At 35.6% G+C, this 19342-nt stretch overlaps 1 protein-coding gene across 3 annotated transcripts in view; it reads left to right on the top strand.

The window, feature by feature from the left end:
* The window catches only part of LOC123319285 (protein scabrous), a 71778-nt gene that overhangs the window by 12594 nt on the left and 39842 nt on the right, over positions 1–19342 (top strand). Inside the window, exon 1 of one of the 3 annotated variants that reach the window (XM_044906160.1) lies at positions 16274–16586. The exons of the other annotated variants lie outside the window; for them this stretch is intronic. Within the exon in view, the coding sequence (XP_044762095.1) occupies positions 16339–16586 (248 nt within the window). The 5' untranslated portion in view covers positions 16274–16338. Of the gene's footprint in view, positions 1–16273; positions 16587–19342 lie in introns of those variants that run through there. 3 annotated transcript variants of the gene reach the window in all.

The raw sequence follows: 19342 nt of genomic DNA, 5'->3' as shown, positions 1-19342 counted from the left end.
CTCTAAAGTGCACCGACATGGCGCCCTCAGGCCCTCATTATCTAAAATTGCAATTTCTACTGAATCTATAGTAATCAGAGTCTCTGATAGTAATACTCTCTCAAATAAAAGAACTACGCAAAGGAGGAGACGAACAACCTGGGTGAATTCTTTTCTGAAAGGAAGAAATTATACCCAGCTGCTAGATGACTTGGGAGCGGACGAAACTGAACTTTTTAGAAATTTCTGCCACATGTCATTATCGGACTTTAATATATTACTCGTCAAAATTGAGGAAAATGTGTCAAGAAAGACACCAATTATCGAGAAAGCATTCAAGCGTCGGTTAGACTGGCACTAACACTTCGATTTTTGGCTACAGGAGATTCTTATGGAAGTGTCATGTACCTTTACCGAATTTCAAAACCATCAATATCGAAAATTATTACCGTCTGTCTGTGAAGCCATCGTAAATGGACTCCATTTCAAATGAATTAATTAATTATGAAATCACGATTCAAGAGATCTCACCAAAATTCAAAATAAATTAAATACCAAGACCCAATAACTTATCACGGTCCATAGGTGTTTTCGATGATATGACGCCAGATGTGCAAGGAAATCCGAATCCCTTTGATGATTCGTCGGTTTACCGACATGAGACGGAACGGGATCAAGCTTTTCAAAACGTTTTGAAACAGGCTTCATAAACTTTATTCGGCGTCGATGAGTGTTCACACCGCCTCTGCATATTACGTGCATTGTTCGCAAACAGTGCCTTATAATGAAACGTTACTTTACCGGCATGTGGAGAAATGAGCTCGAGCTCTTTGAAACGTTCGAAAACAGAGTTTGCGAACTCTGTTCGGCGCCGATGACTGTTTACACCGCCCGTACTACTGTTTGCAAACAGTGTTCGCGAATAATGCTCGTTTGGTATAAATGCGCCTTTATACGTTTTCTGTAGATTTTTCTTGAATAGATTTTTCTTAGATAGATACGTGAAAACTCCCATCTGAGAGTGCCTTCCTGGCAGGTTATTCTGCCTTTTTAACACATTTGAAACATAAAAGTGTCAGACGGAGATAACGATCGTCATTTATGTTACTATCATGGCATCCCTGAAACTTTTGGAAGTATTTATCGTACATTTGTAATTGTTTGAAACGAAGGATAATAAAAATAATAGTTTATTTTCATGTCAAAGAATATGAATAAACATTATATTGATGCTTAATTAGTTCTAATCAATCATCATCAACCTCGTCAACGTACTTTTAAGGTTGGTTTCTTCGAATTTTTGCTATTTATGTCAATGAAGAAACTGGAAGAAGTTGGTGAAATTTTGTGCTCGGGGAAGATTCATCACATCGATGAAAAACTATATTCCGAAAATTACTCCAATTTTTTTTTTGTTTTTTTACGATAACTCGGTCAATTTTCGAGGTATGGAATCGGTCTTTGGACAATTTTGTATAAAATTTTCAGAGCTATAATCTCCCCTAAAAAAAAAAAATATTTCCAAAGAACTCCACTTTCAAAATTATTATCTTCAAATGCATAGGAAAAGCGAACTTTCACTGTAAAATGCAAACTCCAAAGGTTCATAACTCAGTAATTTTTGATGCTACATGAAACAAACGAAAACCGTTTCATAGTCAATGGAAAATATTTCATTTTTGCATTCTTGCTATGTTCTCGTATATGCCTTAGTTTTTGAGTAATTTGAGAAATAATTAAATTTTTTGTCCAATTCTAAAAATGTCTTTTCACTTGATTTCGTTTTTTTTTCCCAAACCGGACATACAAAACGGTCCAAACTACTGGATAATCTCGACAGTACTCGAGTGCTACGAAGTGTAAAAGGATTACGTCTATTCTTGATTCTGGTGATGATGGTGGGGATTTTTGAAAAAAAAATATGCTGAAAAATAACAATATTGACGTTTTTAATGTCATAGCTTCGTCAATATTTGCACAATTCATTTTTGATAGAGTTAGTTTGGAAGATCTTCTCCAGTACACTAGTTTGCGAATTCATACTCAACATGGATAAGTCTATCTCGGTTCATATTGCATTCAGATAGTTCGTTAACAGTTAGTTTGTTTTGTTTTTTATTAGGCTAAAATTTTGTTTATAACAAGTTTTTCGATGAAGCTCATAGTTTTTCAGTTATCCGCGAAAATCCGTTTGAAAACGTGGCTTTTTCAGGTGAAAAATCTTAGGTTTCAATCGCAAATAACTCGAAAACTATTGATTTTACAGAAAAACTTTTCGATACATTTTTGCTCAAATTAAATCCCCTTTACTACTTCTGAGGGTTATTTCAACTCTACTGCTTCAGTAATTTAGTTTGTTTATGAATAAATAAATAATAAGAAGCAACAATTATTTTTGGGTAAACTTTGTCAAAAAAAGTACAAAGATAATTTGCCGCAAAAATTTATTTTTTTCATAGATGTTCCCTGGGTTCCGAGGTATGAACCTTACGGCGTTCCGTTATTCATAGTAACGGAGTGGAATAAAATTGAATAAATTCCGTCGCTAGACGATTGTAAAGGAATCTCCGAGAGAAGCATTTAAAGGCGTTTTTGGTACTTTTAATTTGAATTCATAGCAACATCCTATTCAAAATTAGAAAAAATATTGTGTGAAACACGATGAGAAACAGCATTTTTCATATTTCGCGTTCTTTTGCCAAATACGCTCATTACGAAAAATAATACTTTTACTAACTGTTTGCAAATAACTATTTTATCAAAGATAAAAGTGTAGAAAGATAAGAAACGCCCTCATATCTGTAGTACGTACTAAAAACCGACTTTTTTTTGGTCGGTGAAAACACGTTTGACAAGGAGATTGGAGATGGCTCTGAAACGTAGTAAATTTATTAATTTATTGAGAATAAGAATACAAACAGGTATTTCATCCCAATACAGTATTCACAGATTCACATGAAATAACGTGCGATAACGTACGTAGTGAAAAACAATATAGTGGAAAATTCCCATTATCGCAAAAAAAAATAAGAATCATATACATATAAACAGGATAACAAAAAAAATTTTAATCAAAACCCCGAACGATAATGAAGGTTCCACATTTTCTTAAATTGTACAGAGAAAACATTGAAAGGCTCTATATTGATAAAACTCGAGTTGAAATCTGTCAAAATTCTACACATTGGTGAATTCCTGGTGACATTCAAACTGCGAAACGGAACGAAAAACATTTTTTCTACAAGCGTGCGCGTTCAACCATTTTCCCGCACGCATTCCGAGTTGCAAAGAGTCACTTTCCCAAAGAGTGCGGGAAAAACGCCTGCTATTTCTTTCCCGCACGCATTTGCGTGCGGGAATGGATTAGCAGGGGTTTTTCCCGCACGCAAATATTATAGAGTAAATTAAATTCTATCATCTTTCTATGGACAGAAGGTCAACGATGAGAAACCCTTACGTCCGGTTTCATAATCGAATTAAACGTCACTTTAAGCTTAAAGCTTCCTTTACTGTCATTTTCAGTAGGGTTAAAGGAAGCTTTAAAATTAAAGGGACTTTAGGTATGATTATGAAACCGGCCGTTAGTAACGACATGCAGAATAACGTCTGTCATTATATATGAATTAATAAAATGAGATATGATTTGTTTCGTAAAATGGATACATTTATATATTTCAAGCGCTTGTAGAAAAAATATTGTTCCTAACTCTTGCGGAAAGTGTCTTGCCCGCACTCAACTGCTTACCCGAACTCTGCTTCGCATCGTTCGGGCAACGGCAGTTTCGTGCGGGCAAGTATCACTTTCCGCACTTGATAGGAAAATAACTATTTTATACAAGCGTGCCCGTTCAACCTTTTTCTCGCACGCATTTCAAGTTGCAAAGAGTCACTTTTCCAAAACGTGCGGAAAAAACGCCTGCTATTTCTTCCCCGCGTTAATTAATCTTTAATTTTCCTGCAGTCCAGGCAAGGTGAGCATATTAAATCTCAAATAAGCTTCGGAGTAATCAGAGTCCACAATTCTAAAACCATTTGGATATGACAAATATCGCAAAAATTCATGCTGTACGCCTTCCAACCGTCTGGCTCATAATAAGGGTTCCAAACCGATGAAAAATTCAGTCGACTGAAAACGAAAGGATAATACATTGTCAACATAGTTTCATTCCTTCTGAATAATTTACTATGTCGAAGGACACAACCAAGCATTTTATTCGCCGACGAAAGGACGTTATCAAAATGTTCGATAAAATTCAACTTTGCATCCAGAGTCACTCCCAAGTCGCGAATACTACTCACTTACCGCAGTTTAATCCGGTCAATCAAGTACTGAAATTGGAATGTGTTCATATGCCTTGTGAAAGAAATCTCGAAGCATTTATCCAGATTCAAAAACAGGAAATTTTTCCTGCAGTAATCGCGAAATTTGTATGAATCTTGTTGTAATAGATAATAGTCAACAATGCCTTTTATCTTCAAAAATATCTTCAGAATGCGGCAAACATCAGAAACCTTGCCTTACGAAAGTGCGAGGATATATCATTCAAATAAATAATGAAAAATATAGGCTTAAGGTGAGAACCTTGAGGCACTCCGGATGTACTGGAAAACTTTCTCGACCACTGACCGTTAACACACACGAATTGTGATCTATTAGAACGACCCATTATGAAACCGTGCTGATACTCTACAATTAAATTTATCATATGATTTGCAATATATTTGTAAACTAGGGATTTAAAGGTTTTGGGAATAGTTGAAATAATAGCTATCGGTCTATAATTCTGAACGAAGTCCTTTCGGCCATCCTAGTACACAGGAATGATCTTGGATAATTTCCAATGATGAGGAAAAATACCGTCCTTGAGCGATCGATTGAAGATGATAGTCAATAGAAAAGCACGAGACTCATGACAATTTTTCAGAAATACCGGCGGAATCTCGTCCGGACCTGGGCCTTTATTGGGATTTAATGTTTTTAAAGCCTTTTCAACACTCGCTCTGGATAGTGAAACCTCTCCAAAATAGTCACCACTCTAGATGTTCTCAATATTTTCCAAGTTTCCGTGGGAACTTGTGATCTCACCTTGGCAAGAGTCAACACTTTGGCCTGTCGACTGCTCAGTTATATATCGGTGAGGGGTGAGTTGATGAAAGAACTGACGAAAATGAATATTTTGTTGGGCGCCAGGCTTAACTAAGCCAAGATATAAAACAACAGTTAATAAAAAAAAAAACTCGCCTGAGAGAGGAAATAACAGAAAACAATAAAATTAATCGTTATATTTTCGAGAACTCACAAAATTTCAATTTGATTGAACAACAAATGCTGAAGGCTGAAATTTTATAATACGAAAAAAAACCAGAACGTTAACAAATTCTCAATATTTACGACTGATCTCTTTCATCCTATTAGTGGAATTGATCTTTAGATTTGCAAGTTCCGGAGTATGTGCCTGGGAACGATAAAATGGTGGATGACAGTTGCACGATGATGGTTGCCAAATTCCTGTCAACTGACAACTTCGCATATGTTGGTTTGGACCGTTGTACGACCTTCTATAAATGGTTTCTTTGAAATCTCTTTCCAAATGAGTCAATCGAAACAGGCAACTCTTCCCTCCTAATTGATAGAGAAAATCGAGATCAGTATTGTAAGGTACAATTATAACAAAGTAATTCTACCACGTTCTATCCAAAAAAAACCTATTCATGCAATGAAAAAAAATACAAAAAAAATGCTTGCAGAAATTCAGAAAAACATCTAATCAATTAAGAAAATATTGCAAAAAAAAATTTCAGGCATTGAGAAACAAAAAAATTCAATTTAAGAAATGATTACAAAAAAATTTCAGATATTTGAAGAAATAATGAATTTAGAAAACAATGGAAAATAATGAGTTAATCGAATTAGTTTTCTCAATCGACCAGTCACAGTAAAGGTAAGCGCACATACAACGGCATCGGACGGACGGTATGGATCGGAATAAATTACTTTCAATGGAACTGAATGGAGCAACGCACATATGTGCGGACGGCAGGCATCGCATCGCATCGCATCCGACGGAATTGAGGAACGAGAATCGAATTCCAACCGATGCGTGCTGTGCCGGCCGATACCGACATATGTGCGATACCAATCGGAGATTGCTGCGGCATCTGCGTCATTTTACAAGTCTCTACATGCAGCGGCTTGTACGGGTAGTCATAAGAAATACGAATTCACGGAAGAAGCATGAGTTTTCAGGAGAACTTAATACTGCGCGTACAAAATTATAATGAATTGTACAGGGTGGGCAAATTTCGATGTTTTAGCACTACAGCTTTTAAACCAGTGGAGATAGACAAAATCTGATACCCCATTCTCGGTCTCTTTTTCTGAGAAACTAACAAGAGTAGTAGTCATTTTTTTCCACCTTCTTTTGTTTTCGAGTTATAAGCGAAAATTGGAAAAATGGCGATTTCGAAATTAATTTATATCTCCGCTAATACTGATGATAAAGCTCTGGAATTGAAACATTATACAGGCACTTTTTCAAGTAGAATCCAGTGGCGTGCTTGCCTTTTTAGCAGGATTTTTAATTACGAAGCTATTACCCAAAGTTTTGTTTTTTTAAATGGGAACATCAGATTTCTGTGCAATTTTCTGAAAGCTTAATTCTTACTGATTTCAAAAATATATAACATCATATTATTTGTATCAATATAAAAAATAGAAAATGATCAAAAACCTTTGTTTTCCCAATATTTCTATGGTTTCAACTTTTGACGAGAACAGAAAAATAGAGCTTCCTAAAACAAGATCAGTCTCCTTCCGGCAATGTCATTCTTTCTATGCTTTTTACCAATTTTCACAAAATTTGAATCTTGGATAAATTGAGTAAGAAGCATAGAAATGAAAGGACTAATAGAAGGAGACTGTGGTAATGATAAGATGCTACATTTTTCTATTCTCATCGAAAGTTGAAACCATAGAAATATTGAGAAAGAAGGTTTTTGACCATTTTTTATTATTTTTATTAATACAAACCATATGACGTTATATATTTTTGAAATCAGTAAAAATTGAGCATTCAAAAAATTGCACAGAAATCTAGTGTTTCCATTCAAAAAAACATAACTTTGGGTCATAGCTCCGTAATTAAACATCCTGCTGAAAGAGCAAGCACGCCACTGGATTCTACTTAAAGAAGTGCCTGTATAATGTTTCAATTTCAGAGCTCTATCATCAGTATTGGCGGAGATATAAATTTATTTCGAAATCGCCATTTTTTCAATTTTCGCTTATAACTCGAAAACAAAAGAAGGTGGCCAAAAAGGACTATAACACTTATTAGTTTCTCAGAAAAAGAGACCGAGAATGAGGTACCAGATTTTGTCTATCTCCACTGGTTTAAAAGCTGTAGTGCTAAAACATAGAAATTTGCCCACCCTGTACAATTTAAGTGACAGAAATTATAGCAACCATTTTTTTTTTCCTTCATCAAGTGCGGAAATAAATGAACATATTCTCCAAAATCCCTCCTTTTTTACATATGTCATGTATCCACATTCGTCTACGATTCCTTCGCTTTTGAAACTCTTCTTCCTCCAGAACAAACGCTAGTTCCTCACCGCTTGAAGACATATTCGCAACTAATCTATTCCTCCGGAGTCCGGCGATTCCGATGTTATATGTGCGATACCTTCATAAAAATTCCGCCGCTGCCGTGACGTTCCTTCCATGCCGTCCGTCCGATGCCGATGTATGTGCGCTTACCTTAAGATAGAAACTTCCTGGTAATTGAAAGAAAAGAAATATAGTTTTTTGCAAAAAATATGACCACAATAAAAATTATCTGAATCGATAATTATGCAAATGAATGATTCAAGAAAATAATTACTATTTCATATTCAACTAGTGAATAAGGAAAATTTGAGAATACTCAACCAAATGAAGCACTGAGATAAATTAGGAAAATTAGACAGGAAAATCGACACTATATCTGCTCACTAGAAAACACCAGTCCAATCTCCCTGAATTTCCACTCATCTCAATTCACATGTATTTTAAAAAAAAAAAAACTTCGCGACCACCTGATTTCAATCGAAGAATTCTTTCGTAGCGTCCGATGCGGTCGCGCACGATGTGTTCGGATGCCGATCAGTGGCGTCACATTCAATGGAACGATTATAACGTTACAAACTCGAAGAAGGCTCAAAAACAAAACCGAAATAATAGGCAAAAAGATTTGAAACGTCCTCGGGAGACGAAGCGTCCAAACCATCCTTCCTCATAAACGCCGGAAACGCGCCATGATGTGTTTTCTGTGACACGTACTTAAAAAAATTTTGAATTATACGAAACCTCTTACTCGATAGTTTCAAGATAGGTATGTAAATCCCTTGATATAAGTCTCTTTGAAAGAGTTCCCAACTACTTGATCTGATTATAATGATGAATGTCTCTTTAGATTTTATATTTTTTGTGAAATTTATACTTTTGTTCAATAACACGCATTGTCTCTTTTGAAAAGAAGCAAGGAAATTTTCTGTTTATGTTAATTTTACGTTTTAGGTATGTACTTTGAAATGAGTTTTTCCAATAAGTTATAGAAAACATCTAGGTACACTTTCATCTACATTTAAATTACAGAACAGAGAACTCCAATCAACTTCGAGAAGTTCGGAATTGAAGTCATCATAGTTGACCTTTCTGAAATTTAATTTATGCGAGTACGTCTCTCTGTTGTAACATAATATTAAGCCAAGAATTTTGTTTTTGCAGTTAAGAATGTTATTGAATAGTTTTAATTCCAAAAAATTTTAAAAATCAATGAAACTTGCATATTTATTGTCCAATTGCATTGCTTCCAAAAAGTGACATGAGGTAATGTCAATACAGTTAAATAAAAGTTTTCTGTTTTATAAATGAGGAGCGCAAAATTCTAATTCTATTCCTTATATTGAATTTCAATATGTATCGGTTTTGTTGAGATCAGAAAACAAACATCCAGAGTGGCAGAACAAAAGTATAGTTTTGTTTTGTGATCAGTATGTTAGTTTTTATCTGAACATGAATATTGTTTGGAATCAATTGATATCAATGAAATACGCTGTTGGATGTAGTGTATTTATATCTGCAATTTATAAAAAATTGGCAAAAATTCAAAATTATGGAACAAAAATAGAGCTTTGTCTAGGATACAAAAGTATAATATATGGTAATCTGCTATACGTCAAAGGTGTTTTATTATTTCTGTGCAGTACGTTGTTTCGAATTGATAAACTTAGTTGAATTTGTACAATATACATCAGAAATTAATATACACGGTGTTTCACGAATGATTGTACAGGCTTTCAGAGCAGATGCAGGACATTTTGGTGAGTCTGAATCAGTGTTACAAAAATGGCTTAACTATATTCGTTCAAGAGATACAGGATGTTTTATGTATTTTGTCAAAGACTTTCAGTCGGCATAACTCATGAACACCTGCATGGATCATGAAAATTTCAGGGAATGAGTATGGACCAGTGCCAAATATTTGCACATAAGGACTTGTCGATAGCGCAGGTCCGGACTGAGAAAATTATATTCTTTATTCGACTCCTTTTAAAATACCTGTACATCAAATTTTTGAAAAGCGAAATTTTTCTCAGAATCTACAATTGAAACTCTTTCGAACAAGCCTATTACTATCAATGGCACACTTCGCATCATCATATTATGAACTATTGAATATTTGGTATTTTCAATTTATAGTAAACACGAGACTGCGAATTTTCGATTAATGCGTCAATTCCAATTGAATCCATTGAAATTCTCAGTAACATGACTCAAGGCACAACTATATTCTTCTGAAAGTTTTGATCAATACCCTCGTACTAAAAAAATTTTTTATTTTTACACGCAGTGGCTGTGACACGTCTTCTGCGCTTTTTAATAAAGGAAAAAAGATCGTTACTAAAGGATTGAAAAAAATTCCCAATTTGGATGAATTGGTGGATGTTTTCTTGCTGAAAAACAAGAAAACTGCCCCGTACAAACATTTTTTGAAAATGGAGTGCGCATCTTGTTGGCACTATATAATGCTCCAAAATCTGAGGACAACATAGCTCATCATTTCCGCTACACGCAATTCGTCAAATTAACGAAACGAAATGAACCTCTACAATTGTGAACACTTCCACCAACAAGTCTAGCAGCTCATCAACATATAAATCGTGTGTAGGTACTACCAAATTCAAACTTGGTTAGGGAAAAACTTAGAACCTCAAGAATGGGGCTGGATGCTTGAGAATGAAATCCTGGAGCCCATAAGAACTTTATTACCTCCAGCACCAGCCGAACTATTGAACATAATTTGCAAAAATGGTTGTGGTTCCCGCTGTGGATGCGGAAAACCAGGACTACAATGTTCTTTAGCTTGTGGCCAGTGCAGTGGACAAGCTTGCCTCAACACTCCAACATGTACAAGTAATCCGGTACAATAATCAGTTTTTGAGATATGACTAAATTTCTATATTTTGTCAATGTCGAAAATGTAGTATATTATAATTAACCTATTCTTTGATATATCCGAAAAAAATAGAGATTTTCTTGAGCAACCAAATTTATTCGAATCTTTTTTTTTTTCATTTATTTCTCTACGTACGACGTATGTGTGAGCCGAAGTATCTAAAAGAATTAATGAATTTTTTGAGTTATGTCTCAATGTCCAATGGATATACACCGAAAAAAACTAAATGTTCCATAAATAACCAATGAAGAAAAAAAGGTTTTTGGTACCAAGGCTCGTTTGAATTCCGTTCCATAGTGTGATGGTCAGTTTTCGAAAACTTCTTAGAAAACACAATGGAGAAAAAAATAAGCCGACACAAAATTAATAAATGTGATGAAGGGTGCCTAAGGCAGAATATACTCATTATCGTAGGCAAGTGCTTAAAGTACATCGCGATTGCAGTAAGGTTATCTACATAGCATTCACACGAGACGGAAAAAACACTAACTCTGTTCTCTATTGGATAAGTCGGCCCAAGCATAGTATTCCTTGAAGAAAGGACACCACATTGAATGCTCAAGAACAAAAATAAGCTCCAACATAAAGAGTTAAAATCCGGTGATGTGATATGAAGCCATCGAGATCTATAAACAAACAAAACAATTTCAACAGAAAAAACAGAGTCCTGAACTACATAAAGCTTGGATACCAGTCACCAATAAGACGAATTTGAAACCAATGCAAAATGGGGCATGCGGATACATAAGAGCTGGCAACATTTCCGTGCTCGCCGGGGATAGGAATACAACTCCACATGACCACACTACTTTAATATCAGAACCTAATTTCTTTGGAGATGCCTACCACAGCATGGAGGACTACTGTTTTGAAGAAATATGTAATACTCAAATACTGGGCTTGTGCTGAGTTCCTTAAAAGCAAGAGGAGGACCAGCTCGAGAACTCATCTAATTGACAGAAGGCGATCACGTGACAATGGGATTTTTCATTTTCCCTATTTCTTCCTTGGTATTAGTTCTCAGGAACTCTACATACAAGCACCATTTTATATTAACAAGATACGCTATTACAAATATTATATATTACCCATTCTTCGATGTACAGGTTTTTCATCATGAAAAAGTTCATAGAAAAATTCATGATTCAATGATTCACGGATAAAAAACAGCACTTTCTCTGCCAGAAATATTCTGTTAAAGTGTGATTATAGCCGAAGAACTATTTTTTCAGCTACCTCCTAGTGTATCTAATCACTGGATGTGGCATCTAAAGGTGCCTTGGTCGCTCGTTGTCTTGTCTATATAAGTACCTACAACATTCTGTGCGCAGGAAACAGAATTCTATTTTTTTGGAATAAAATTTCTGAAATCTGTACCACTGATAACTATGTGGAATCTTTGAAAATACTAGGAGCACCATACTTACTCGCATTGCTTTTGAAATACGATTTTTTCTGTCGAGGGAAAATCCTAAATTCTTGATTTCATAATTCAAAATTTCAGTTAGAAAAGCGTTTTAACGCTACATATTTACTATTTGACGATCACAAAGATTGATCGAGAAACGAGCAATTGTCACCGGACAACCCTAAGACATCCCCTGACATCCTTCAGACATCCCCGGGCATCTCTAAGACATCCTCGGACATCCCATGATATCCCCGGACATCCCCGGACATCCCCAAGACATCCCGGAACATCCCCGGATTTCCCCGGACATCACCAAGACATCCCGGGACATCCCCAATATTGCACACCAGACATCCCCAGCAGTTCACCCCTCGGTTTATACCAATTTACAGCTTATTATCTTTCATTCCAATGTGAAACCCTAAGCCCGGGTTGTCCACTGGAAGCGTACTCGGGCGGCTACGCGCTCCCGCGAAACGAGCGTGAACGTGCGGCAAGCCGCTACAGATCCCAAGGTACGTATTTCAATACAGCGTTGTTCACTGCAGGCGACTTCGAGCGGGCGTTTTCAAGCGGCTACAAGCTCGTACGCGCGATCCGCCTGAAATGGGATCTGTAGCGAGTGTAGCGCGTGCACGCCCGTTGGCTCATTCATTTCAGTCCGGTTAAATTGAGATTCAGTAAAGATTTTGTGCCTATAAAAGATTTCTATTGCTTAAATGGCTTCATCAGTGACCGAATTAAATCATCTTGGCTTTTTTCCTTATAAGAAATTGAGCATATTTTTTGGCGCCTTAAAAATGGGGTTTTTTGTAGTTTTGCAATCATATGTCTTCAAGAAATACAGATGTCGACTGATTACTAGCGAGAAAAGCTATAGAGTACTGAATTCTACGTCGAATGAGATCAAGTGTGTACTTTTTCTCACTAATGGATCCCAAAGGGACAATTTCCTGGAACATTTTAAAATGTTATGCATATTTCATATTGATTTCTCGGAAAAATCTTTGAAAGCAGCTTATATATGAGAGAAGTATAAAAACGTATAAAAAAGTTGCAAAGCATTAAATTCCACATCGATTGAAACAACGCGGTCATTACACAAATACAATTTTTTCGTTAAAATTTCAGATATAAAACGTCATAGACCATTTCGTGGTCATTGACAGTCAACGACAATATCTCTGATATTTTGCTCAACATTGATATACTCTAATATGGAAACGGGTTGAGGAACGACGCCTCAATCGAGAATTTAGTGATCTATAATAAAAAAAATTGAGCTTTGTTTATATTCAGTTTTCCAGGGGAGATATAATCGAAAAAAAAACGAAAACACGCATTTTTGGTCACCAAAAAATTAGCTGAGGAAGAAATTAAAATTCAAATTCAAAATTAATTAGGAAATTTAACTTTCAGGAACTTATTCTACAATGATATCCTCATCATCCAGAAACTCCTTAATACTGTAGTAACTTTTTTTAAGCAAGATACATTTGATGGTTTTTTTAAATTTTGCAACTTAACAGTATTAGGCAGGTGATTGTACAATACAATGGTTTGATACACTGGAGAAGTCTCCTATTTAGATGTTGCAATAATCAACAACTAAAAGGATCTAGATAAACAAAATGCGGTACGAGAATCAAAACATTCAAAACCTCTTTTATCTAAAATCTTACAAAATTTCATGTTTCTGCAAATGGGTCTCAAAGTAACCCTTAATAACCTGAGTTTCTATGATTATTCTATTTGAATAAAAACCCTTTATTGGAGTTCACAAGATAAAAACAACTCAATTTTTGTTTGAAAAATGTATGGTTTTTGAGAAAATTTGTGTTACATATATGTAACGCTAATAATATGGAGCTAATAGCTACAGTTACTGAGAAATAAAATAGAGTTGCCAGTGAAATTTGCGTTACATATGTGTAACACAAGGTTATGTCGAAGCGAATAAAAAGCTTTATGCAAGGAGGGATGTAGTGACTTCTTACCAAGGATTATGAATTAGGGTTTATAATCTATAATTAATACGTTTTTTTCTATTCAGAATATTTTACGGATTTCTACTCCGGGAGAAATATCGGTTCGAAAGAGACCGTCAGAGAAATTGATGGATAGACTTAATAGAGGAATGAATAAATATCCTGATATGATTTTTTTCATACGGAAAGCCCTAGAGCCCCAGCTATAACGATTAAAATTAACCACGACTATTGTGTAGACGATGAAGAGCATGTTTCATGTGTTTTCGAATGTGGAAAACGGCTGGCCAATAAAATTGATAGACAAATGTATCAGATTTACTCAGAAAAATTTCTATTTCGTTCTGACAGTCCTAGAGCTCGTATTTCAAGGATCGAAACGAACTGGTATTCTGTCTACGATCGAGAGTATATTCCTTTTTTTTTTCGAAAATTTAAAATGACCAAAAAAATTCATTTCCCAATACATCTATTCCATTAATATTCTTGGATGGCCATTTTGAATTTTGGAAAAAAAAGAGGAACATGCGCTCCATCGTAAAAGAAATATCGTTTTATTTTCATCGTTGGAGGTGGTTTTTCTGAGTATATTTTGATACATTCATTTATCCACCAATTTTCTTGGCCGGCCATTTTGAACTTGAAAAATGAGGAATATGCGCTTCATCGTAGACTGAATAGTTCATTTTGATCCTCGGAACTCTAATATGAACAAAAAATTATGTTAGGATATTTGAGTCATCCCTCTATGTACTTTAGCAATCAATTTCCTCGGCTGGTCATTTTGAACTGACTTATCTTCTAGAAAAAATCCTTAAATCATTCTAAATAGAAAAAGAAGAACATCGGTTCATTTTGATCGTTGGAGGTGGGGTTCTAGGGCTGTCAGAATGAAACAAAAAATTTTATGAGTACATTCTGATACATTCTTTTATCCAACAATTTCCTTGGCCGATCATTTGGAACTCAAAAAATTAGGAATATGCGCTTCATCTTAGACGGAATAGTCTAAGATCTAAGAATAGTCTTCATAATAGATCCTCGAAGATCTATTATGAACGAAAATTATGTTAAGATATTTTAGTCGTCCCTCTAAGTACTTTGTCCATCAATTTCTTTGGCCACCTATTTTTAATTGACTTATCTTATGGGGAGGAATTCTTGAAACATTCCTCTATCCACCAATTTTCTTGGCCGGCCAGACTGAACTTGAAAAATGAGGAATATGCGCTTCATCGTAGACTGAATAGTTCGTTTTTATCCTCGGAGCTGTAGTATGAAAGAAAAATTATGTTAGGGATATTTTAGTCATCCCTTTATGTACTTCAGCCATGAATTTCCTCGGCCGGTCATTTTGAACTGATTTATTTGCTAGAGAAGGAATCCTTTGAAAATTCTGAAAAGAAAAAAAAAACGGTTCATTTGCTAATTGGAGGTGGCGTTCTAGGGCTGTCAGAATGAAACAAAATTTTTTTCTGAGTACATTTTGATACATTCCTCTATCCATCAATATTCTTGGATCGTAGATTTTGCGCTCGAATATGGGTCACGGATTGTGCTACGGGATGTGGAGAACGATTTTCTTGCTAGCAGTTGTCGATTTCAGGTCGGTTTCGTGTAGAAAAGAAGGTAGGTTCTTAGGAATAATAAAACTCCTGGAAAAACTATAAGGAACGACAACAGGCCATAGGTGAACCTGGATACGTTTACATTCATGTTTTAAATCTCCAATTTCTGAAGCTTTTTTTCTATTTGTTTTCCGAGTCTGGAATAGTACGCGCCTATGTTCCGGTTATTCATCATTCGTTTGGAATTTTTAGCGGACGTGGATGTTCTGCGATTTTCGAAGAAACAGAGAATTCCCGGACCTCCAAATCAGCTGATTTCCTCCTCTTACTTCCCCCACTCGGTGCTTACGATTACGAAATTAGTAGTACGAGATCATTTCAAAAACCTGCAAAAACTCCGATCGACGACAACGTTACAATTAGCTGGGTTTTTTTATATTGTGGGAAACTCATGAACAAGTCTAGAAATCATTCCGTATTTGAATTTGAAATTTTCGGAAGTTCTACTTCTCAAAATTCCCGCAGGACTCCCAGGTTACACTATAGTTATAAATAATGATGATAATTCGCACAACGTCTGGCATGGGTGAGGATGGAAGCAGTGAATAACATGCTCCCACCCCATTATAACGTACAAACAGAAAAATTCGAGACTGAAATCGGACCTTCGTCAAGAAGTGCGAGGGTCTCATAAATCCACATGCTCACTCGAACTCCCCTACCTTCATTCCTGAAAAATTGCTACGGAATGAAGGCACCTTTGTACACCTGGCCAAAAAGACGCCTGCGCTCCCGCCCGACCGATCGCTCTTCCTATAAAACAATATTAGTTATCTCGCCGCCATTCAGTTCTTCGGCTAGTGTCAGAGCCTACTCGATCACAGTGAATCGAGATGCCGTGCTTCTACCTGATGTTCGTCTGCATAGTCGGGGTGACCGCCGCGACGCCAGCAATACTCGAGGCGACGCAGGATGAGGATTCAAGTGATCTTAGAGAACAGTTCCGTGTTCTGAGCAAACAGGTGACCGCGCTATTGGAACGTCGTCGAGAGGACTTGGAGATAATCGAGCAGAATATGAGGAAGGAATTGTATGAAACGCCTGAGTTTCAGGATATCAAGAACGCTCTGAAAACGTTGAGGTGAGGTTTGATGTGTTTTTCTCTTCTCTTGGACGTTCTGTTTCAGCTTTGAAATCGCCAGCATTGAAGTGTTGGGGATATATTTTTAGCTGAAATTAAGAATACAAGGGATTTTCAACGAAATTTCTCAATTATACTGAATGGTGGAATTGATACGAAAGGGAAGATATTATTTAAAAACTAGCTGACCCGGCAAACGTTGTTTTGCCATATAAATAATTTCGCTAATTAAATGACGATTGATCAGTTTTCGACCGGAGAGGAAAAATGATTAAATTACTAAAATGGCTATTAAAAAATGAGGGTTGATCGTAGAAGGGTGAAAATTGAGGATTGTATGTATTTTTGTATGTTGTATTATAAAAAAATAGAAATTAAAAATTTTGTCCAAAAAATGAAATAAAAAATTTAGGGGTGGACTACCCCTAACATTTAGGGAGATGAAAAATAGATGTTGGCCGATTCTCATAGATACCGGATAAGCACAAAAAATTTCATCAAAATCGGTCAAGACGTTTCGGAGGAGTATGGTAACGAAAACTATGACACGAGAATTTTATATATTAGATTCAACTATGTAGTACTCTCTTCACACATGAGTTGTAAGCTGTCAACCACATTCCACGACATTCCATATCCTATCTAAATGAATTTTTGCATTTTAGACTCCTCTAAAACAGCATAAGATATCCTCCGATATCTTATGCTGTTTATCCATATATCCTTATACCTGCGAAGCCTTTTGATCATGTGATGATCTTTTGAGTTTTTTATATATATATATAAATAATATTATTTATAATAATAATAATAATCCTTCGGAGTTGATACCCAATGTTATTATTCTAGAAATGCAATTGAAAAGATCATAATGCAGTAGAAAAAAGTTTAGATTTTTTCTCCTTTTTGTCAGTCGGGGTATATTCATCGGAGTACTGGATTTAAACAACTCTTGTTTTGGATTGGTGTTCACATGAAAGCAGCAGTTTGTACTTCATATATTTTAATAATTGATTAGATGTGGTAATTTTTGAATTGATTACAGTCAACGATCAAACTAGAAACTGAATAACAAGTTATGGACATTTTATTCACATTTTGAATCCATCACTCTCAAAAATTATTTATAGTAAAACAGCGAATTCCTAAATTGTAGATATTGAGTGAAGGATATTTTGAGGGATGCTTGCATTTTTTTTCCAAGCGTCGGACACAACAAAAATGCTTCCGCGTTAGATGCTTCTTTAAATTTCTTCTTACAGGTAGTGTCAAGATTCCAAGCCTAATGCATTTTCTACAAACAATTTCCGAATTTATTCCTTACATGTTTCAGATTTTGAGGTAGAAAGCCCATAATGAGTTGGCAGAAAAATTTTCGAATTGTCTTGAGAAAGACTGATTTCCTATTTTTCACTTATTCAAAACGTTGGAGCGATGAAGAATTACGAAACTTGATTGTATTTATTCTATCTCTTTGATAGAAATATTATTTATTCATATTTATTGTTCTTTATCTCAATCATAGGCATATGGAAAGACTGATTATGTTCATATCAGAACAAATTGGGACATTAATAATTGAATGGAGGGAAATGTAATGTAACTGAAATTCAAGCTTTATAAAGAACAAAAGAAATTGTGAATGATAAATTGTTACGAACGACCTCAACAACTCCGTCGCCTTTGGCAACCTTCAAGAACTGTCTTGAATGGTCGGAATACCCATATATTGCTATGGAAAATAGCTCGAAAGCTATCCCTACATATTAAGCGGTACGATATCACAAGAAAAAAATAATTTGATTACAATGAAAACCGTCCAATCTGATAGGATCATCAACCGTATTTTTCCAACAGTTTCTCTCTCGCTTTCCGTCTTTCACGCACATTAGTATTCAAATATTAGCCCAGATACAAGTACCTAGTTGTGACAAAAAAAAAAACGGGTGTGAAGGCAGTAACGGTTTCCAGCAACGGTTTTTTCAATTTCGCTTATACTATTATAGAATATATTAAAAATAACCGTTTTTTGAATGAGTTATTCCAAACATGGTGAACAAAGTTTATAGGGTGAAATAATTTGTGCATCGAAAACTATTCCCCACCAACCCTCTGAAGTTGAACTATCTTGATACACTAAAAAGTGTAAAAGATACCCGTTGCTCGGGGTTTTGTGATGGAAATGGAAATGCTCGTGGAAATGTGTTACCAACATGATGAACACGACCTAAAGGTAAAATATTTTGTGCCTCACTAATCCTCCGAATTTGAACAACCTTGATACAGTAAAATGTGTACCGAGCAACGGGTGTTTTTCACACTTTTTACTGCACCAAGATAGTTCGACCTCAGAGGGTTAGTGAGGGGGTAGTTTTTGATGCTTAAAATATTTCTCCCTATAGGTCGTATTCAGTATGTTGGTAACAAACCATTTCCATAAAAAAAAAACCCCGAGCAACGGTTATTTTATAGATTTGGTACTGCATCAAGAAAGTTAAACTTCATGGGTAGTTTTTGATGCACAAAATATTTCACCCTATAGTTCGTATTCAGCATGTTGGTAAGAACCCACGTCTATCAATAAACCCAGAGCAACAGGTATTTTGTACCCATTTTACTGTTTCAAGCTAGTTCAACTAGCTTGGAGGGTTAGTGGGGTTAGTTTTTGATGCACAAATTATTTCATCCTATAGGTCGTGTTCAGCAACAGCCCATTTCTATGAAAAACACCGAAAAACGGTTTTTTTCACACTGTA

The sequence above is a fragment of the Coccinella septempunctata genome, chromosome 1 (assembly GCF_907165205.1).
Source record: "Coccinella septempunctata chromosome 1, icCocSept1.1, whole genome shotgun sequence".
In the NCBI taxonomy this organism is placed as follows: domain Eukaryota; kingdom Metazoa; phylum Arthropoda; class Insecta; order Coleoptera; family Coccinellidae; genus Coccinella; species Coccinella septempunctata.
Note: the sequence above shows the minus strand (reverse complement) of the source record. Positions and strands in the feature narration are given on the sequence as shown.